The sequence below is a fragment of the Neolamprologus multifasciatus genome, chromosome 3, assembly GCF_963576455.1.
Source record: "Neolamprologus multifasciatus chromosome 3, fNeoMul1.2, whole genome shotgun sequence".
Taxonomy (NCBI): domain Eukaryota; kingdom Metazoa; phylum Chordata; class Actinopteri; order Cichliformes; family Cichlidae; genus Neolamprologus; species Neolamprologus multifasciatus.
Genome location: NC_140441.1, coordinates 11,250,260 through 11,269,119, shown reverse-complemented (window position 1 = coordinate 11,269,119; position 18,860 = coordinate 11,250,260). Strand labels below are relative to the sequence as shown.

General features: G+C 39.8%; 2 protein-coding genes and 1 long non-coding RNA gene across 4 annotated transcripts; 2 read left to right on the top strand and 1 right to left on the bottom strand.

The window, feature by feature from the left end:
* The first annotated feature begins 1,227 nt into the window (after nucleotides 1–1,227).
* Nucleotides 1,228–18,232, top strand: LOC146521597 (uncharacterized). Of its 2 annotated transcripts, XM_085155320.1 has the most exons (4): nucleotides 1,228–1,363; nucleotides 2,557–2,880; nucleotides 3,615–3,716; nucleotides 3,796–5,508. In XM_085155320.1, exons 1-4 carry the CDS (start codon nucleotides 1,303–1,305, stop codon nucleotides 3,897–3,899), a joined length of 591 nt encoding a protein of 196 aa, XP_085011446.1. In that variant the 5' UTR covers nucleotides 1,228–1,302; the 3' UTR covers nucleotides 3,900–5,508. The 2 variants fall into 2 exon arrangements, with proteins under 2 accessions (XP_085011446.1, XP_085011447.1); XM_085155321.1 differs by lacking the exons at nucleotides 3,615–3,716; nucleotides 3,796–5,508 and adding an exon at nucleotides 18,019–18,232 and having other exon boundaries at nucleotides 1,229–1,363.
* Nucleotides 7,926–12,860, top strand: LOC146521599 (uncharacterized). The gene is made up of 4 exons (XR_014873402.1): nucleotides 7,926–9,491; nucleotides 11,636–12,115; nucleotides 12,463–12,657; nucleotides 12,748–12,860. It is a non-coding gene; the product is annotated as an uncharacterized LOC146521599 (long non-coding RNA).
* On the bottom strand, nucleotides 12,420–13,541 carry LOC146521598 (uncharacterized). Its single transcript, XM_085155383.1, has 4 exons — nucleotides 13,461–13,541; nucleotides 13,341–13,376; nucleotides 12,606–12,842; nucleotides 12,420–12,526 (listed from the first exon to the last, which is right to left on the bottom strand). Exons 1-4 carry the CDS (start codon nucleotides 13,489–13,491, stop codon nucleotides 12,435–12,437), a joined length of 396 nt encoding a protein of 131 aa, XP_085011509.1. The 5' UTR covers nucleotides 13,492–13,541; the 3' UTR covers nucleotides 12,420–12,434.
* Nucleotides 18,233–18,860: the final 628 nt, after the last annotated feature.

Sequence of the window (18,860 nt, the reverse complement as noted above, 5' to 3'; positions counted from 1 at the left end):
TTCGAGGGACTACCAACAGCCTTTGATTAGATTATCTCAGGCTGCGAGAGGGAGCGTGGGGTTCTAAAAGATCAGAAATGTAAGCAGGGGCATCACAATTCAAAGCTTTAAAAGTCAGTACCAAGATTTTAAAATGAATTCTGAAATGTAGTGGAAGCCAGTGTAATGAACGTAGCACTGGTGTAATGTGCTCTCTTTTTCGTGTCTTATAGTTAAAAGCCTTGCAGCAGCATTCTGGACTAACTGGAGACGGTCAAGATTCCTTTTGCTCAAACAAAGTAAAATAATCTAAGCGAGATGAAATAAAAGCATGAATAACCATTTCTAACTCAGATTTAGACAGTCAATCAGGTTTTATTTAAAACAACTTTTAGACTGCATGTATTCAGATTCTTGTTTCACTCTACAGAACAAATAAATATAGAACACTTTTTGCAATTTCAGATGCTATTTTGTATTTCATTAATTTTGATTAGAAAATAAATATCATAAATACAGCCTGTGGCAGGATGTAACAATTCAAAATACTTAAAAAATATTTTTCTTAAATATAGTCGGATTACAAAAATGTAATTAAAGCAGTTTATTGGGTTTTTTTTCAGTGATAAGCTGCATACATTGTGACTAAATGAAGCTATACGTAGATTAATGTCAGTTAAAAAAAATAAAATAAATATTTTATTGTAATTAAGTTAACAAGAAAGGATGTTCTCTCCCTCCCACCTGTTCTCTGCCTTTTTAGATTGCCACGTTAATTAGTAACCACCTTTCGAACGGTTAATGTCACATCCAGGAGTGAGTTTGCGAATCCAGCCTCACTTTTATAAAACACGTTCCCATTTTACACAATAAAAGCCTCACTGAGAAATTATTGGTTTCTGTTAAGCGAAGGGCTTTTACTTTGAAACATTTAAAGGAATGTTTAGTTTGCGGAAAATATATTGTTTTTAATTACACTCGTGGGACAGAAATAATGAGAATAAGCAGTCACATAAAGATGAAAAACCACATTTATAAATATATATACATCCAGCTGGGGAAATTATACAATCTAAAGATAAACAGGTGAACTATACCTGTGATCAGTGTAAATCGGTGCTGACTGACAGCTTCACACGACTGTGATTTTATTTTTAAATACTGATGACATAAGCTTTAGGTCTGATTTGTACATCTGAGTTTTCCAGAAACTTCTCCGGAAAAGGAAATATCTAGAAAAAAATATATAGATACGCCCCCACATGTGCCAACAGGTAAACACTGGAAAGTCACCTAAGGTTCAACAAACGACCACTAAAGACCATGTGCAGGGTGTTTACAGTCTTGTTTCTAACTTCGCTGTTTCAGCGGACATCTCCTGACGGTGAGTCACGGGAACCGTTCAGTCTGTCGCTGTTCCTGTGTACAATAAGAGCTGGCTGATTTTACGTTACGAACCAGCAACGATTAGCTAGCAAGCTAACTGTAAGCTAACGTTAACTCTACTCAGATCTATTACCTGCTAATGTATAAAGCCGCGTTGCTTTTTATGTTTTTATCTGCCCCTGTGAGAAAAACAAACTGGCTAACAGTTAATCGACTTGTTAAAAGTGAGAGCGAAATTTGTTACTTTATTCAGTTAACTCTATTTAGCCCAGGCTAATGATTAGAACAGCTGCTAATGCTACAGAAACTTAGGAGCAGACCAGTATTGTGCAAAAAAAGTGATCGTCGATATATATATATTTTTTTTGGGGGGGGGGGGGGGGGGGGGGGCATACGTTTATTAGTATCCGTTCATGTGGACTGAGTCTGCCACCTAGATCCGCTCCTCCTGCCCAGTGCGCGCTCCCGACGCAGGCGATAACTATCTTGGAAGAGTGTGCTGTTCATGCTGCGTTTAATTGTCTGGTGGATTGCCTTAACTTTGTTAATTTTAACTGTGAAACATGTTAGCTGCAGAAACCTGTAAAAGTTGAGTGCTTAAGAATACCATCAGGAAAATAAGAAAATTAAAATTAGATTGCGTGAATTTTAATTTTATGACTCATCAGCTTTTGAATTGAATAATAGCATCTCAGTTTTAAAGACAGAGACCTAATGGTTGTCACCTCAATGAGCGATTTATAGACTAGTGAGCTATTTTTGGTGTTTTTTAAAAAACAACAACATTTATTTAGCTAAATGCTGACAATGCAAAGTGGGCAATAAGCTTTCCTCAACTTCCAGACAAGTGACTGAAGCGGCTATCAATGAATGAAGAATACCACTGATATATCCTCCTGAGATCCGTACTGTTCAATTATGTCTTCTGTATTGGACACACAAATCACAAAAAGTCAAAGCCATTGATTGTTTTCCCCTCAGTTCTCAGGAGGATATGGCGCATAGTAAGTACTTTAGAGGGTGACCAATCGTTTGCTTTAAAGTGATGTGCGACTAGCAAATCGCTTTCAGTGTGTACACACCGTTAAAGTTTGGCTCAGTTGTTTGGTGGGGCGCTCTGAACAGAAGGAGATTGGTTGCTGTGGATGTGACGAGTCCCCACTGTGTTTTCTTTTCTTCTCTCTCCTTCAGAGCAGTGGATTTTCAGACATACTGGGATGAATGTCACTCTGACATTTCTGGTTCCAACTAGCACCACATCATTATGGCTAAAAAGATTTAATAATGAGAAATATATCTCCTACTGCCGAGATGGACAACCTGCACGTCCCAGTGACCAGGAGGAGTCTTTTAGGGGCCGGGTGGAGGGGATGGACTGTAACAGGATCAACGGCAATGTCTCTGTAATTGTGAGGAACCTGACCTGTAACGACAGCGGGACATACGAGCTTCACGGTGTAGACCGTGATGAAAGACGCTTTAATAAGACAGTCTTCCTGATTGTTACTGACCCAGGTGAGACAGGCTTAGTCACAACGTTACCTGCCCTGGGTATCTGGGTATACCACCAGATACCCAGATTGATTTCTTATCAAGTTGACTTACAACTGAATTTTATATTGCTTGTTCCCAAATACACATTCATTAACAAAGGTGTAATGCGGTGTGTTTAAATTAATAGAGCCCACTGACACTATGTGCCCAAACACGTATGCATATTTGAGTTGAGCTGTATAAGTTCAGTTCAGTTTTTTCTTTTTTTTGTATAGAACCAAATCACAACAACAGTCGCTTCAGTGTGCTTTTTGTTTTAAGGTAGAGACTCTAAAGTAATGCAGACTAAACAATCAGAGGACCCCTGAGACGACCTCTAAGATCACGTACCCACAGTGCAAGGCTGAATTTGCACACGATGATCGGCTCTAACTGAACACATAGTCACATGTTTAAGGGACTGTTAATAGCTAGCAGCGTTTAATTTATTTCAGTGTACTTCCTGATTTGTTGCCTGAGATGTTTACATTTCCTACCCTAGCTATCTGATTTATACGGCACCACATGGTTGTACCACAAAAAGCTGGATTAAGGAACTGTGATGAACGTAAAGTCAGAGTTTTCACTATCATACAGGTGGCTTTCTAACCTGACTAAGTCACCATGGTTTCATTCATTTCAGTGTCACTTGGTGAGGATTGCATCTCCTTTGCAGTCACTGCCTGTCTGACACGTCTGTTTTCTGCTTTCCACAGTAAATCCTTGGTTACACATGCTGTGGGTTGGGGCTGCAGTTTGCGGTGTTATTGGATTAATTTACAAAGGACGATGTATGAAACCCAAATCCATCTCCTGTGGTAAGTTCCACCTGCTTTAATCTTCATCCCAGTCCATTGTCAGCTTAATTTGATAAATGATTAAACTTTATTTTCTCAGTTTCAGATCCACGATGTGTTAAAGTGGGCCTTGATGATGATGGTGATGATGAAAATGCATCAGTTTTTGCCCCAGAGAAGAAGAAGAATCCTTTCTTTCAATGAAGAGTGACACTGGTTTTTATGAAGTGAGCTCTAAAGAAGCCCTTTTTTTAAAAAATAGTCTTTTTTAAATTTTTTGCCAGTGTACCATCTCTCTCTCTCTCTCTCTCTCTCTATATATATATATATATATATAGACAGATATTATATATGATTCTGTTTACTGGGTGTGGTGTACGTAAGTGGCAGTACTTATGAATGTTAAAAATATTTAAATGTGCTGTTTTATTGCATGGTTTGAGCTGTTGCTGCTTTGCATAAGTGGGGAAACAAACAAACAAATTAGGATCTAACATGAGCTTTGCTTTCAAATGATGATGTCACCATTCTGCATCCACGGTCAAGCTTTATAGCAGAGGTTTTTTTGTTTTTTGTTTTATTTATTAAGATGCATTCTTGTTCTTGCACCTTGTGTGATCGTGTGACTGCAGCATTATTAGTCTGTTTACATGTGAGGATTTTATACTTCTGTACTTTTAGAAACATCTGTGATCTGTAAATGTATGAATGACTATGTCTGAGTCACTGTACGGACTGTGTTCAAGCTCATGGTGCAGTCTGTGTGTCTTATTTATCAGACTGATGCATACATGACTGTGGGAACTGAACTGAATAGGCTGTATCCACACAATGGATATAAAGGAGCTGTTACTATTTTGCCTCTTTTTATATAGCTGGTATGAACCCTGTTTATGTGTTATTGAGCTCTTTGCAAAGGTTTTTTTCTTTCAATGACTCTCAGAAAATCAATTTGGTTTCGGGGTTCAAATTGTTTTTCCACAACAGGCAATAAGGCTGCAAGGGCTATCCAACTTGTTATATGCACTCATTTCAAAAGTACTGATGGTATGAGGGCGCATTAGTGCCTATGAATTGGCCGTTTGCACATCAGGAAGTACACCATCAGTGTTAAAGGTATATGCACGTTTTAAAGTACTATATTCTCCCTAACCAATACTAAACTGCATGCTGCGGCTATAACAGCAGCATGGCTTTGAAGTAGAAGAATCGTGGTGCTGAACTTGCCTGCTTGCAGTCCAGAACTTTCACCAGCTTAAAACATTTGGAACTGTTGAGCAGCTAGAATCCTCTATCACACAAGAATAGGAAAACGTTTCTCTCCTAGAAGTCTGATGTGGAGCTCTCACCAATTCCCAGATGTTCACAGACTGTTGTTAAAAGCAGAAGACATGTCACGCAATGGTAAATATTTGCTTTCAATCCTACTAAAAAAAAGTATGTCTTTTTAAACAAAAGAAATAATGACGGAGAGCTTTTCCTAGTTTAAACAGACTTTATGGACAGACCATAATGTCGGCGCTATCACCAGCTTCATGTTTATCTCTGCTGCCCATCTTCCTACAGCTTCCTGACATCTCGGTGCTCTGCCTAGATCTGCTGCTTTCATCTTGTTTACCTGTGAGATTTTCTCTCTGTCTCATTCTCTGGTGTCGTACAATAGCTCCTGAATTAATAAACCAGTTAGTCAAGGTCAATGCCAGAGCCATAAATTATAATGTGTACTGTATTTTTTTTTTTAAATTTAAGCATTGATGTCAGTGTTTTCCAAATGTTTCTGCAAATATTTTACAATAAAAGCCACATTAAGAAATGAAGGGTTTCTGTGTATTGAATCTCCAGAGGGCTTTAATTTGAAACCGATACAGGAAGTAACTTTAAAGAGTGAGAAAAAAATACAAACTACTAGAGTATAAGAAAATGTTTGTCAAACATAAGGAATAAGAAAAACTCCATTAATAGAATGAAGCACACCGCTGTTATAGTGTGGGTTTACACTGCGTTTAGAGTTCTGTTCCAGAGAATGAGAGGCTCAATCAGGATCCAGCAGAACAACCAATGAAATCTGTACAGGTGTCAGGCCACATGGCAGGAAGCTATTAGGTCACAGTATAAATGCGCACTGTGGACTCAGTATATTCAGTTTTTGGTCGACCCTAAAACACCAAGGAGCCATATCAGGTTCAGAGTTTAGTTACTGAAACATAATTTATTTAGTTTATATGAAACAGCTCGTCTGTCACCAAGTATCTGTTGTTGGGGAAGTTTGTTTTTAACAGCTGAAGGAGGAAAGCCAAAAACAAGAAGGACATAACTGTTGAAAGAACTGCGTCACTCATCATCTTCACTTTACTGGTTGGGGGCTTGTTGATATCTGCAGGTAAGATTTTAAAACGGAATTTTCTGATTTTTTTTAAAGGACACAAGAATTCCCTAAGTTCACTAGCGTAAATTAATTTTTTAGGAAGTTATATTAAAGTTGTATCAAAGCTTTTGGGTCAATTGAAAATGGCGTGTCAAGACTTCAGGAGAGAGAAAGTCATCAGTTTTTAATTAGATTCATTAGATTTGAAATGTTCACCTTGAAACATTGCTTGACATTTCAAAGGGTGTGCAAGGGAGAGAAAAAACAAGACGGGGAAAAAAAGATTCCTTTGCTTGGACCTCTGGCGAGAGGGACTAATCCAATTCTCTACAACCTGACTCATTTTCCTCACAAGCCCCTCCCACCAGAGACGCCAGGAGAAAGGAGGAAAATGAGTCAGGCTGTAGGGGAATGAGTCATTTGAGAGGAGGATGCCTGAGGAGAGAGGGAATATGAGGACAGGTATTTAACTCGACTACTCATCTCTCCTTTACTCTACATTTTATTTATTCTACATGTTTACTGGAGCCACATCATAAATAGTTTTCTTACAGCCCAACTACATATGGCTTTATATGAACAGTATTGTGACATGTGATAAAAGCCGCTAAGTGTGAAGACACAGGAGTTAAAGTGGATTTTAGTCTACCTCTGTACAAGAGATCTGTACTAATTACCTAAACGATCTGAGTCAACGCCTAAAGCGTAAAACCATGATAAGGACTACCAAAAACACTATATTCTTCTGAACCACTTGATTTAAGTAACCCTTTAGTGGCCAGGAAGTGACTAGAACTGATTGCAACCATTAAATGTACTTTAGAGACACAAACCTAACTTCATATGAAGAATTAAAAGTATAATGTCAAGTTAAACTTAAATTTAAACTTGCACATTGAATTAACGCACATTGAATATCTAATTTACAGTTTACACTGTATGTCTGCTTTAGAAGTGAGCAGTTACTCTTTTATCCCTTCAACCTCACTGCTTTGTATTGTTTTCTCTTTCAGACCAGATAATCATCTCATCTGAGGCTGGACAGAACGTCACTCTGCCATGCCGAGCTCCAAACAAGAGCATTCTAGTTGTAGAGTGGAACAGAGCTGACCTGGATGAATATGTCCTTTTGTACCGGGACGGTCACTTATATCCAGACAACCAGCATGCATCTTTTAAGAACAGGTTGGAACTGCAGGACATAGAATTGAAGGATGGAAACGTGTCTTTGATTCTGAACAATGTGACGATACTGATAGTGGAACATATAAATGTTTTGTTGTCATGGAAATTAGTAATAATAATAAGAGTCCCATCATCACCATCAACCTGAACATCTCTAATCCTCCAGGTGAGTCAGAGTTCAGGGAGTCTTTTTTGACAGAGCAAGTTTTGGTTATTGTATCCAAAATTTGTGATTCTGTTCTGTTGCTGTTGTGATTCTTTTCACTAAAATGATTTTTAAGCCATGTTTCTCTAAAATTGCCCCTCAGAAAACTGTGCTAGAAAGAAATGTCTAAAAACATCCCTACTTTCATCTCTTGAAATCTTTTTTAATTTTAATTTTTCTTTTGTCATATCAAAAGTAACTGAACAAACAAAGGAATCTGAAATTGTTTAAAAATAGCAGCTTAGGCAAGACTACAAGCACTGTGACACTGTCCAAAAACGTATGAACCTCACTTTAAACAGTTGGAGAAAGAAAGCTGACACATGACAGATGGGGAAACACAAGCGCGTGCCCCAACCTGGGAAGTCGGCGGATGGGGAAATGCAAGCGGGCCCCATTCTGGGATGTCGGCGGATGGGGAAATGCAAGCGGGCTCCATTCTGGGATGTCGGCGGATGGGGAAACGCAAACGGGTCCCAACCTGGGATGTCTGCGGATGGGGAAATGCAAGCAGGCCCCAACCTGGGATTTCTGCGGATGGGGAAACGCAAGTGGGCCCCAACCTGGCATGTCGGCGGATGGGGAAACGCAAGTGGGCCCCAACCTGGGATTTCTGCGGATGGGGAAACGCAAGCGGGCCCCAACCTGGGATGTCTGCGGATGGGGAAACGCAAGCGGACCCCAACCTGGGATGTCGGCGGATGGGGAAACGCAAGTGGGCCCCAACCTGGGATGTCTGCGGATGGAGAAACGCAAGCAGGCCCCAACCTGCCCGTGTGGAAAACTTAAATAAATACCTATTTTAAATGCGTTGTGTATTCGACTTATCTGTTGTCGTATGTTGAAATGTTGGGCATCATGATCCAATCAAAAGAATATGCAGGGAAAAGTGATTTAGATAACTCCAATGCCAAGAAAAATCAAGGTACCAGCATACCCTGCATGGGACATGGCTACCGGGATCCTAATCTGAAGCCAAGCCTGGGGAGAGGCTCAAGGGTGAACATCAGTTGGCCCAGCCAGGCTCGAGCTGAAGAAGCTAAATGGGTCTTTAGAATTCTTCTGTGGGACACTACTTTGGGATTTGTGGATCGGGCAGAGGTCCTGGTGCTCTGATGCACACATCTGTAGTGATGGATTGTGAGCTTCCTTCATAGAGGAGTGGGGCTCTCCCTTAGAGATGGGGTGAGGAGCTTGGTCATTTGAGAATAAAGTTGCTGCTCGTTCACATCAAATGGAGCCTGTTGAGGTGTTTCCGGCCTTCTCCAACCTGAAGGAGGCCTCGGGACTGACAGAGGCGATTGTGTGTCATGACTAGATCGCGACTGACTAAATTTCCCGCATATGATCTGGAACAAGTGGCCAGATGCAATCACTCAAATGTGTAGTTGCATCTGAACTTAAAACATGAACTTGTTCAACCAGTTGAGTAAAGGTCAGCTTGTGGAGTAAGATTAGTTTTCACTTTGCTCAAAAAACAGCACACAGTACAATACCTACTCAATTAAATTTCAATCTGTCCATGTATGAACTATTGTAAATTAATTTTACTTGCTTTGGTGCAAATAAAAGTGTAACTGTAAAATGACAACCTGAATTTTCTAGGAGCTCACTGATGCCTGATCCAGATTTGAAAGGAGTCCCATGAGGACATTGTCTATCATCCAATCACAAGCTTGTCCAGAAGAATTCTCATACTATCAGAGTTGACAAGAACACAAACAACAAGGAAAACTAGGTAAAAAGCAGTCGGGAGGTAAAAGGAGAGAGCAACTGTCTGCACCACCTGCTTAAAGATTCCCTTTAGAGCAGTGTTCTTGTTGTGTCTTTGATTTGCACCAAAATGGGTAAAATTTGTTTACATGATTTGCAGTGGTTTGTGCTTGCTGGTAAACAATGTTTAAAAAAACAAACAAGGGAAACGACTTGTTTTTAATTGTTTTTCAAATCTCTTTCAGATCCAACGACATCTAGAACATGATACACCGCCTAGAGCCACCTAGCAACAGCTGAAAGCATAATTTAGCAGGCAAGAGACAGGGTAAGACTTTATAATCGTATTAAAGCATCTATCCGGTTGTTAAGTCTGACCTCACTAGCCGTGTCTGGGCCTAAACTCCGCTGCAGGTCCATATATCAAACGATCACTATGGCATTGCTGAGAGTTGAAAAACTGTCTAAAGTCTTTCATCTTTAATAAAATGATCAGCGTTCTGCTCTACCAGGTGAAACAATTGAGTTTAACATCCAGGCATCCATGAAAACGGAAGTTATGACATTTAACGAAGTTAAAGTTAATGAAGTTAGCAGGAAGTTAGCTCACTAGCTTCTATCTAAATACAATATAGCATGTCCTGACTGCGGGGGTTTGGAAACAAATTAAAACGTACAGCTCTGTTATCACTTCCAACATAAATGAAGACAGAAAACTAAACAGCAGTGACGTTTGTAGGGTTACTGAAGTTTGGCTAGCTGGTATATAATGATGTGCTATGTGACCGCTAGCGACACAGCTATGTTAGCATAATATAAACAAGCTAACTTTTTTCCACTCGATAAAAGTTAACGTGAGGGTTCTCGGTGGTCAGGAACAAATGTAATCGCATGGCAGGATGCTGTAAAAGGACCAAACTTCAGCCAGGAGAACAACTGAGATAATCCATCCACAATACGAGGTTAGTCATTCATATACTGCTGCATGGGCTGGGCTGTACAGGGCTGTAGACTAACTTTTTGCCATGGGCGTACCGGTACGCCTAACTTTAAAAAGTTAGGCGTACCTGCACAAAAGTTAGGCGCACACAAATTTTATAATAATTTATATAATATAATGTGTTTTTCTGGACACACTGTGCTTTTTCAGCATTCAAAAATTGATGACACCGTGTCAGAGCACTGGCTATGAACTTCAGAAGGATCAGGCCTTAACTTAACAGAAAAGTTAGCAATAGTTCTTTTCCTATTACAGCTACATCCACTTCTGTCGTGCCTAGGCAGATAACCTTAAAAATATTCATTCATTCAGTCATTTAAGTGACAAAAAGAAAAGAAAAAGACAGTAGCCGACAGCGCTCTAAACATCGGTAGACTGGTGGGTAATAAGCGAATGAAAAATACAGAAAACAGAGATTTGAGACGGGAAACTGTTCTTGAAGTACAGAGAGAGAGAGCTAGCTGTGCATGAAGTGTGATTTTAATAGTCGTGGAAGCAAAACAGCAAAATTCATGACGACATTTATCAAATGTGAAGCGCAGTTTGCTGCTTCTTTTGCTGCTGGCTCGGTGAATTTTGGTTGGAGAGAGACAAAACCTGCAGCTCAGAATCAGCGCAAAAAGACGTAATCACAGCATGGACCGGACGCATCAGAATCGCTAAGCTCCGACAGCGTGTCCGTCTACGGGCCGTCGGGTGAGAAAGCCGAGAAAGACAAAGTTGATTCTGATGCGTCGGGTCCGTTCTGTGTTTCCGTCTTTGTGTGGAATCCGTGTACCTGCTCTCATTTGCTGTTTGGTTGTTGTTGAAATGGTTTTGTGAGCTTTAATCTGAGAATCTGGCGTTTCTGGCAAAACACAGTTATATTTAAAAGTCGATTCAGGATTTAATGAATTGATATCGCTTTGTTCAAGCTACTCACCTCCCACTTCCACCTGCACTTTCAACTGGACCACAGCCAATCAGAGAGGTCCCGCCCCTTACTATCTCTGATTGGTTTAGTCCACGATAGGGGCATAATGTGTGTCTGTTGTTGACCACAGGGAAGGTTACAGAATTTTTTTTTTTTTTTTGCTACCCGAACAGTTGGTCGCACAGGTGCAACCAAATTTTTTTTTTTTAGTCGCACCACTGAAAAATTTTGTCGCATTTGCGACCAAATTGGTCGCACTCTAGAGCCCTGCTGTAGTTACATCCTAAGGTTTTAAAAACTGAGCTTAAATAAATGATTAGCGGTAATAAAAGCCGAGGGAGGTCAACAGTAATCACTGACTGTTTTAGGAGCTTTTTGAGATTAAATAGAAGAAAATACAAAACATTAAACATGTTAACAACACAAAAGCCATATTAAACGCAGACTACTTTAGGCCCGGAAGTAGGATTCGTCACGTCATCACTTAACGACCTAAATTTTTCCTAAATGCAAATGCTCAGTCTTGCTAAAGATGTGTGTTCTCCTGGTCTTTCTGCAGACCAGCTGGTGCCACAGGAGTGAGGAGGCCTGACCTTTGTACCTCAAAGAATCAACAAGAGTCATCAGCGCACCAAAGTTTAATGGTGCGTTGTTATGTATTTGAATCACTAAATAAGCCACACACAGAGCACTATTGAGGCTCCACCCATAAATATGCTCAGCATACTATACTGCAATACCTGGATAACTCTGCCTGACTTAGAACCGAAAAAAAAATCCTGTTTTTCACTTTATTTAAAAATAATCCTGAAACGTGTTTATGGTTTACTTCAGGGGTGGGAACTCCAGGCCTAAAGGGTTTTAGATATTACCCTGGGTCTACACACCTGAATCACATGATTTGTTCATTACCAGGCTTCTGGAGAACTTCAAGACATGTTGAGGAGGTAATTTAGCCATTTAAATCAACTGTGTTGGATCAAGGACGCCGGCCTTTGAGGACTGGAGTTCCCCCACCCTGGTTTACTTGGACATGCATGTATGATATTGTGTCTGTGAATCTCTAAGTTAAGATTATATTACTTTTAAATTGGTCCAAAATGAATTAATGCAGAATGGTAGTGTTAGTTTATTCCTTTACTTTTTCTTAGTTTGGGTGCAGTGTATTTTTTGCATACAAAAGTAATAGGATAGTTTTAGTGTTTTGCTTTTTACAACTTGAGTATGAACTTATACAAAATGCAGCAAGACATTAACAAAACTGTTTTATTGATTATAAAATAGTGCCATTCCTGGTAGACACACAGAATATGTTGGCCATCCTCCTCTGAGCACTAATGTTTGGTTTTTATCTACAATTAATTATAAGTGGTCTTTGTTTTACAGAGCAGAGTGACGTCATCTCCCTCCATCACAGGGAGGACAGGACTCTGCAGGATCACTGATCCACCTCAACACAGAGACAAACTACAGCATTTCATCCATTTACACACAGCTTCATCAACACTAACTCCACACACTCAGCTTACCAGTGACTGTCAGGTTAACCATGTTACTGATGGGACCCTCTCTGTCTGATAGGTAAACTGTGATGTTACAGAAATAACCAACCAATCTTCCCCAGTGAGCTCCACACTGAGTCCTCTGTTGTTTGCTTGTGTTTCTCCTCAGAGTCCATCCAGCAGAGCTGTCGTCCTCCTCACAGCTCAGAGACACAAAGTCTCCTTCAAAGAACTGAGAGCTGCTGGGACTCACAGTCAGACGAGCTGTGAGTAAGAAGATACATCAGATTGACTGAACTGCTCACATCAGCAATCCTTCTACTGGATGTTTAATGAAACAGAAATAATTTCTTAAACAAGGCTGATTGTCAAAAAGCGTGACTTGTTGGTATATTTGATTGAAGTAGGACATTAAATCATTTAGATTATCAGGAGGAATGAGATAACACTGACATTATTTAGAGGGAGTTTGTCTGCAGTTAGCTGCAACTGGTTCTTACTAAATGTCTCTTGGAAGAGTGAGTCAGGTTTACAGTGTGACAGAAGAAGGTTACTGTAGATAACAGCAATGTTATGTTTTTCTATACTGCCTGCTGTTGCTGCTGTTACAGAGAGTTCCAGCAGGTGTCGCTGTAGTTCTCTCTCTGGGGGTTATGTGTACTTCCTGTTACGAGTGTACGGATGTGCATGTTGGCTGCTAATAAACGGCTGGCATACAGTTACAGCGGACTGATTATTATAAGCAAACCTACAGTTACTGACCTTGGTTTGTGGTGCAGCTCAGCAGTGAGATCAGAACTAAAGAGAAATTAAACTCAGGTTAGTTCAGAGTTTCACATTCAACAAGACAGCAGAGGCATGAAAAACACAGAGTGAACTTACAGAGCAGACACAGCAGAGACGTTTCCTCCATCCTGCTGCTCAATGATATCAAACCAGCTCTGAGATCAGCTAACGCAAAACCTTCCTCCTTGTGTTTGACTTGGTGTCAGCATTCCCTTTCCCCCCAAAACTCTACAAATACAAAAAGCAGGACCTCAGTGGTTGCTCAGAGGGGTGTGTTTTGCAGTTTTTTCGTCATAAATAAAAAAGAATCTGAGCTACATTATTGAAAGGATTGATTTTAATAATAGGTTTGCAGATCGATAGAAACTACTTGTGTCTCCCTGTGAGAAATGAGCCAGATTTTACTCCTGCTGTCAAAACGTGAATAAACTGTGACTTCAAACTGGCAAACACACTTTAGATGAGCTGCTATAAAGTCACTTCTTATTGTATCTGAAACATAAATGGTTATAAATCAGGGATATGATCACCACTAACTGATAACCTGGTGGGATTTTCATGTGTTTTTGTGTGTCCGTGACACTTTCTGATCAGTAGTTATGTGCAATACCACTGATTTCCTTTCCAATCGGATACCAAGTAAAATTCAGGGTGGTATCGGCGATACTGATCCGATACCTCATAATGATTACAGGACGTCAGGTTACTTGTTCTTATCACTTAATAATGCAGAATTATCACATAGAAATATAAAAAACTATTTTGAACGCCTTGCCTGCCCGCAGCACTAAAGGACTCCACGAGAGACGTCTGTCTCACCCTAGCAGCACCTGACCCTGTCCACCCCTCCTCTTCAGTTCATCTCAACATAAACATAAGCAATGATTTACTCTGAGGTGTTTGACGATTTTAGTGGTGTTACCACAACACCTCACTATCTTGCCATATTTACCACAAATGTGGCAAGATAGTGAGGCTGTTAGTGGAGGTAAAGTACATCCGCCAATGACTCCATTTACACACAGCCATTGTTGTGAGTGCGTGCACCAAGGGGCAGCGACACATTTATAAAGCCGGATTTCGCACATGACTATTAAAGGCGGTAGAGGAAGTAGTTCCTTCCAATGTAGACAATCCGAATTATATCGTTTCTTTCCACTCTGTATCTGTTAACGATAAACTACAAATTTACCTTAAATTACTAAAATATTGATATTTTAAAATGAGAATCGATTCTAGAACATAAATGACTGGTATTGGATGAATCGATATTTCAGTATCGATCTGCACACCACCATTGATAAGCAGCAGGTATGGTGGATGTTTAATAGAGACACTATGTGAGTGCTCTAAGTGTTAATTCAAGTGATGGCATGGGGAAGGAAACTGTACAAATTTCTGTTTGTTTTGGTGCACTGTGCTCTTGAGCGCCTAGCAGAGTTGGAACAGCTTGCATTTAGGGTGTGAGGTTCATTATTGTTCCTTCATTCATTTTATGAGGTGATAAAACACTCAGTCCCCATGCCTACAATTTTGTAGAATTGTTTTTGTTGTTATTTCTTTTGTTTTTACTTATAAGTGATTCTCTAAGTGCTGTACCTTTCTGTAGGTCCTTTCTAGTTTGTTTGTTTTTCTTTTGTTTTTGTAGGGGAGGGGGCGTGTTTGATAAGTAAGGTTTGAAGAGAGAAAAAAAAACAGCGGTTTGTTTACTTCCTATATGAACGGGAACCGCCCACAGATTGCCTGAAAGGTTTCCGTGTGATTAGTTTAGATTTTTATTAAAAAAAAGAGCGCCATCAATCAGCTATTTAAACGAAACATGTTTACTTTAATGTAAAATCGCAACATAAAACTCTAAACGAATAAATAACTGTCAGTTAAGGTGCCTCGCAGCAGTCTCGGCTCCTCCGCTGGTCCGGAAAACTCCAGAAAGTTCTGGAGCCGGTAAAGAAGCTTCACCGGAACCGGCGCGCTCATTCAGAGTAGTTTTCACCGTGGTCGTGTTGGCGGTACCTGGCTGAGAGCTCGTGAGTAACTGACGGAAAACCTTTAAAAGATAAACGTTCACCGGCTCCTCTGTTTTTACTGACACGTTGAACGTGACCGTCGCTGTTTACTCACCGTTAATAATCTGTAAAGCGCTAACGTTTAAACGGGTTGACGGTACGAGCTGGTACAGCAACGTCACATCGTTTTCTGCCGTAGTTTAAAACGACGGTAAACAAACGGATATTTGAGTAAATCTCTACTGTGCAATGTAAACTAACTGGACTCCGTGACTTTAATCCTGCGTCTATTCCCTCCTCATTCTTTGCTGTTTTAGGTTAAGCGCAAATGGCTGTTCTAACGTTTTCGTGGCCCTGCTGGATTTTGATGCTCGTTGTCGTCGCCACCGCGTCCACTTTCGCCGGTGAGATTTCGCCTTGGCGCCAAACCGAACCCAACAAATCACTCCGCTGACTGTGCAAACCTCTATGTGTGATTAAGTATTCGGTGCCTTTTATTGGTTAAAAAAATGGTCCAAAAATCTCAAAGTTGTGGTCACGTCACGTCATCGTAGATGGCGCGTTGGTCGTGAGTTTGGAAGCCTTTGAATGGAAGAGTCGTGAGTTTAAACATGGAGACTTCAGATAGTTCCCTGCGGTGCTTACTTGTCAAACATATTGAGCCACAAACAACGTTTCTGTCAAAAGGGAGAAGCTGCTATCAATTTTCTGCTAAAAACTTTAATAGACATAAAAAATACCTTTCAAGTGGGCCAATATATAACTTCTCTTTAATTTTGTAAAGATGTTTTAATTGGCTGAAAAAAGGCAGGCACAAATATGTTTGCAAGCAGGGGCGCCTCCAGAAATTTTCTTAGGGGTGGCCATATAGGGGCCCCTAAAAACACTGGGCTTACACACCAACAACAGAATTTCCAGTGTTATTATGCTTTTGTAAAATATAGGTTACTTTAAAAATATGGCAAAAAAAGAGAGAAAGAAAATAAATATGTACTTAGTTAATTTCCTGCTGTTAAAGTTGATATGATTAAAAATAGATACATAAGAAAAATTTTGAACTCAATAATAAAATCCTCTCTCTTGTGCTCAGTCTGCTATAACAACAAAAAACTGATCCATTGGTGTGAATGGAGATAATGCGACTCTTCCATTTAACGGCTGTAGTATCAGCTGAGTTGTGCAGTAGATATGATGCGTTATACTGTATCAAATCCCTCACGCGTTGGCTGAGAGCTCAAGTTGGAAGGACGCCTCTTCTACGTCACACTGGATGCTCTTATTCACAGAGTTACGGTAAACTAGGCGCCACGTGAGTTCCACTGATATGTCCAAATATCAAACTGCAATATTTACTTAGGGAGTTTACACTCCACTGATTTAAAAAGACACTTTTGAAAAGTTTTTTGAAAATATGTCACTTCATTCTGTGCAACTGTGCAAAAATTAGCTTTTCAGCCAGTTTCTGAGGAAAAGGAGTATCAAGGACACACTAAGAAGAAGAAAAATATTTTTATTTTGAAGGGTTTTTTAAAAAAAAAAAAAATCTATGGGTTTATCAAGCAAAAAAAAAAAAGTGGTGCTCCAGAGTGGAAGGAGCGCGAACAGGAGGATGACTGCAACGCTAGGACTTGGGATTTGGGTATTGAGGCCCATGGTGGGTGTGAAACATGAAGGTGTCATGGTTGAGTAGTTTGGGATTTTTGTAAAACAATAAGATATTGTTAGCACTTATGCACTTGTACTGTAACTTGTGTGATATCTGCTGGCTCACTGAAAATGAGGAGTCATATAGACGAGTGTGGCGAGGCTAAATCTATTTCTCGTGTGTGTGGTAACCCAGATGACAATGACAGTGTTAGTTTATACCCTTAAATTTTTTTTTCACATTCATACACTGTGTTTCAGTCTTTATGTACTACCATGATAAACAAATCGCCACTGAAACCTCCTCGGTATTATTTTGGTCAACATTAATTTACTTACCAAACATCATACTTTTACGTAAATTTGGATTTTTTTTTTTGTTTTGCATTTTGACCTTTGTAACTTCTCTGCTCTGTGTTGTTTCCTCTTTCAGATCAGAAACACATAACAGCTAAATCTGGACAAAAGAGCGTCACTCTGACATGTCGAGTCCCAGACATCAGATTCACAGCTGTACAATGGAGCAGAACTGATCTGAATGAAGAATATGTCCTTTTATATGAGCACTTTGAGCCATTCAGGCAGCATCCATCTTTTAAGAGCCGGGTGGATCTGCAGGACAGACACATGAAAGATGGAGACGCGTCTCTGATTCTGAAAAATGTGACGATTATTGACGCTGAAACATACGAGTGTCGTGTCTTCATGGAGGAAACGCAATCATGGTTGTACAGCGGCAACATCACACTGAGAGTTGTTCCTCCAGGTGAGTGAGTAGAGTTGAGTGTGTGTGTGATCAGAGGTGAAGCTGCTTCCTGGTTGTTGATGTTTGTTTCTAAAGATGTTGTTGATGAGACTTTGTAGAAAGCAGCTGGTCTGAGTGATGTGATCAGAGTGCAGTAGATAATGTCTGACAGCAGTTTGAAGAGGAAATGGATTCTGTTCTGTTCTTCACTCATCACCTACCTGACAACTGACACCTCACACCTGTTTCTCACCTGCAGGTCAGACAGGAGGAGGCACAGAGGATGGATCTGTTGGAATGAAGTTTTTGTTTAGGGAGTTCATGGCGGTGGCGTGTGTGGTGGGGGTGTTGGTGATGTTGTCGGAGCTGCCTTTGAAAATGTCTTTGTTTGTTTTGTTGGTGGTGGTGATGGTGTTGTTGTTGTTTTTTTGAGGTACAGAAAACTTAAAACAACAGATGCAGGGTTCATATCAGGCTGTAGTTGAAATGTTTCAGTTTTTTCCAGCTGATCTGAGGTCACCGCAAAGATTTTCAGGTTTCATGTTTAAACATCCATTAATTAATTTATTAATTTATTTATTTTAAGTGGTAAAAAAATGTCCAGAGTCAAAGTTGTGCTTTTAGTTACTCACTGTCTGTTCACAAAAATCATGTTTAACTGGAAGTCTTCATATTCATTTGAAAAGAGAAAGTTGTTACTTTTACTTGTTACATCAAACTACCTGCTGCTTCACTTTAAACAGATAAAACACTCATGTTTACATCAGAGAGGTTTCTAAGCATTAAGCACTGTGCACACTTCTTAACTTTGTTATTGCACACAGTTTTAATATATTTATTTCTATTGCAGACTTCATTAGTAATAGTGAAATGTAGGATTTATTTTTATTCTATTTTAAAAATAAAATGTATTTTATTCAGAAATCGGGGAGTTTGTGATTCTAATGTTTTTACTATAAAGTTAAAGTGCCCTGTTGATATCACCTGAATAAAACTGAAGCTGGAATCAAAGTATCATGCCTGTACTGGTTCTTTTCATTTTAAAATGTTACTTATTTGATGGTTTTTTAATACAGAGATGAGTTAAACCAACCCTCTCTA

Coding starts and splice junctions, on each gene's coding strand:
- LOC146521597 (XM_085155320.1), top strand. CDS start 1,303: ATGTGCAGGGTGTTTACAGTCTTGTTTCTAACTTCGCTGTTTCAGCGG. Junction 2,881..3,614: donor CCTGATTGTTACTGACCCAG/GTGAGACAGGCT, acceptor TGCTTTCCACAG/TAAATCCTTGGTTACACATG. Junction 3,717..3,795: donor ACCCAAATCCATCTCCTGTG/GTAAGTTCCACC, acceptor TTATTTTCTCAG/TTTCAGATCCACGATGTGTT.
- LOC146521598 (XM_085155383.1), bottom strand. CDS start 13,491: ATGGAGGAAACGTCTCTGCTGTGTCTGCTCT. Junction 13,377..13,460: donor GTCTCTGCTGTGTCTGCTCT/GTAAGTTCACTC, acceptor ATTTCTCTTTAG/TTCTGATCTCACTGCTGAGC. Junction 12,527..12,605: donor GGTTAACCTGACAGTCACTG/GTAAGCTGAGTG, acceptor CTCTGTGTTGAG/GTGGATCAGTGATCCTGCAG.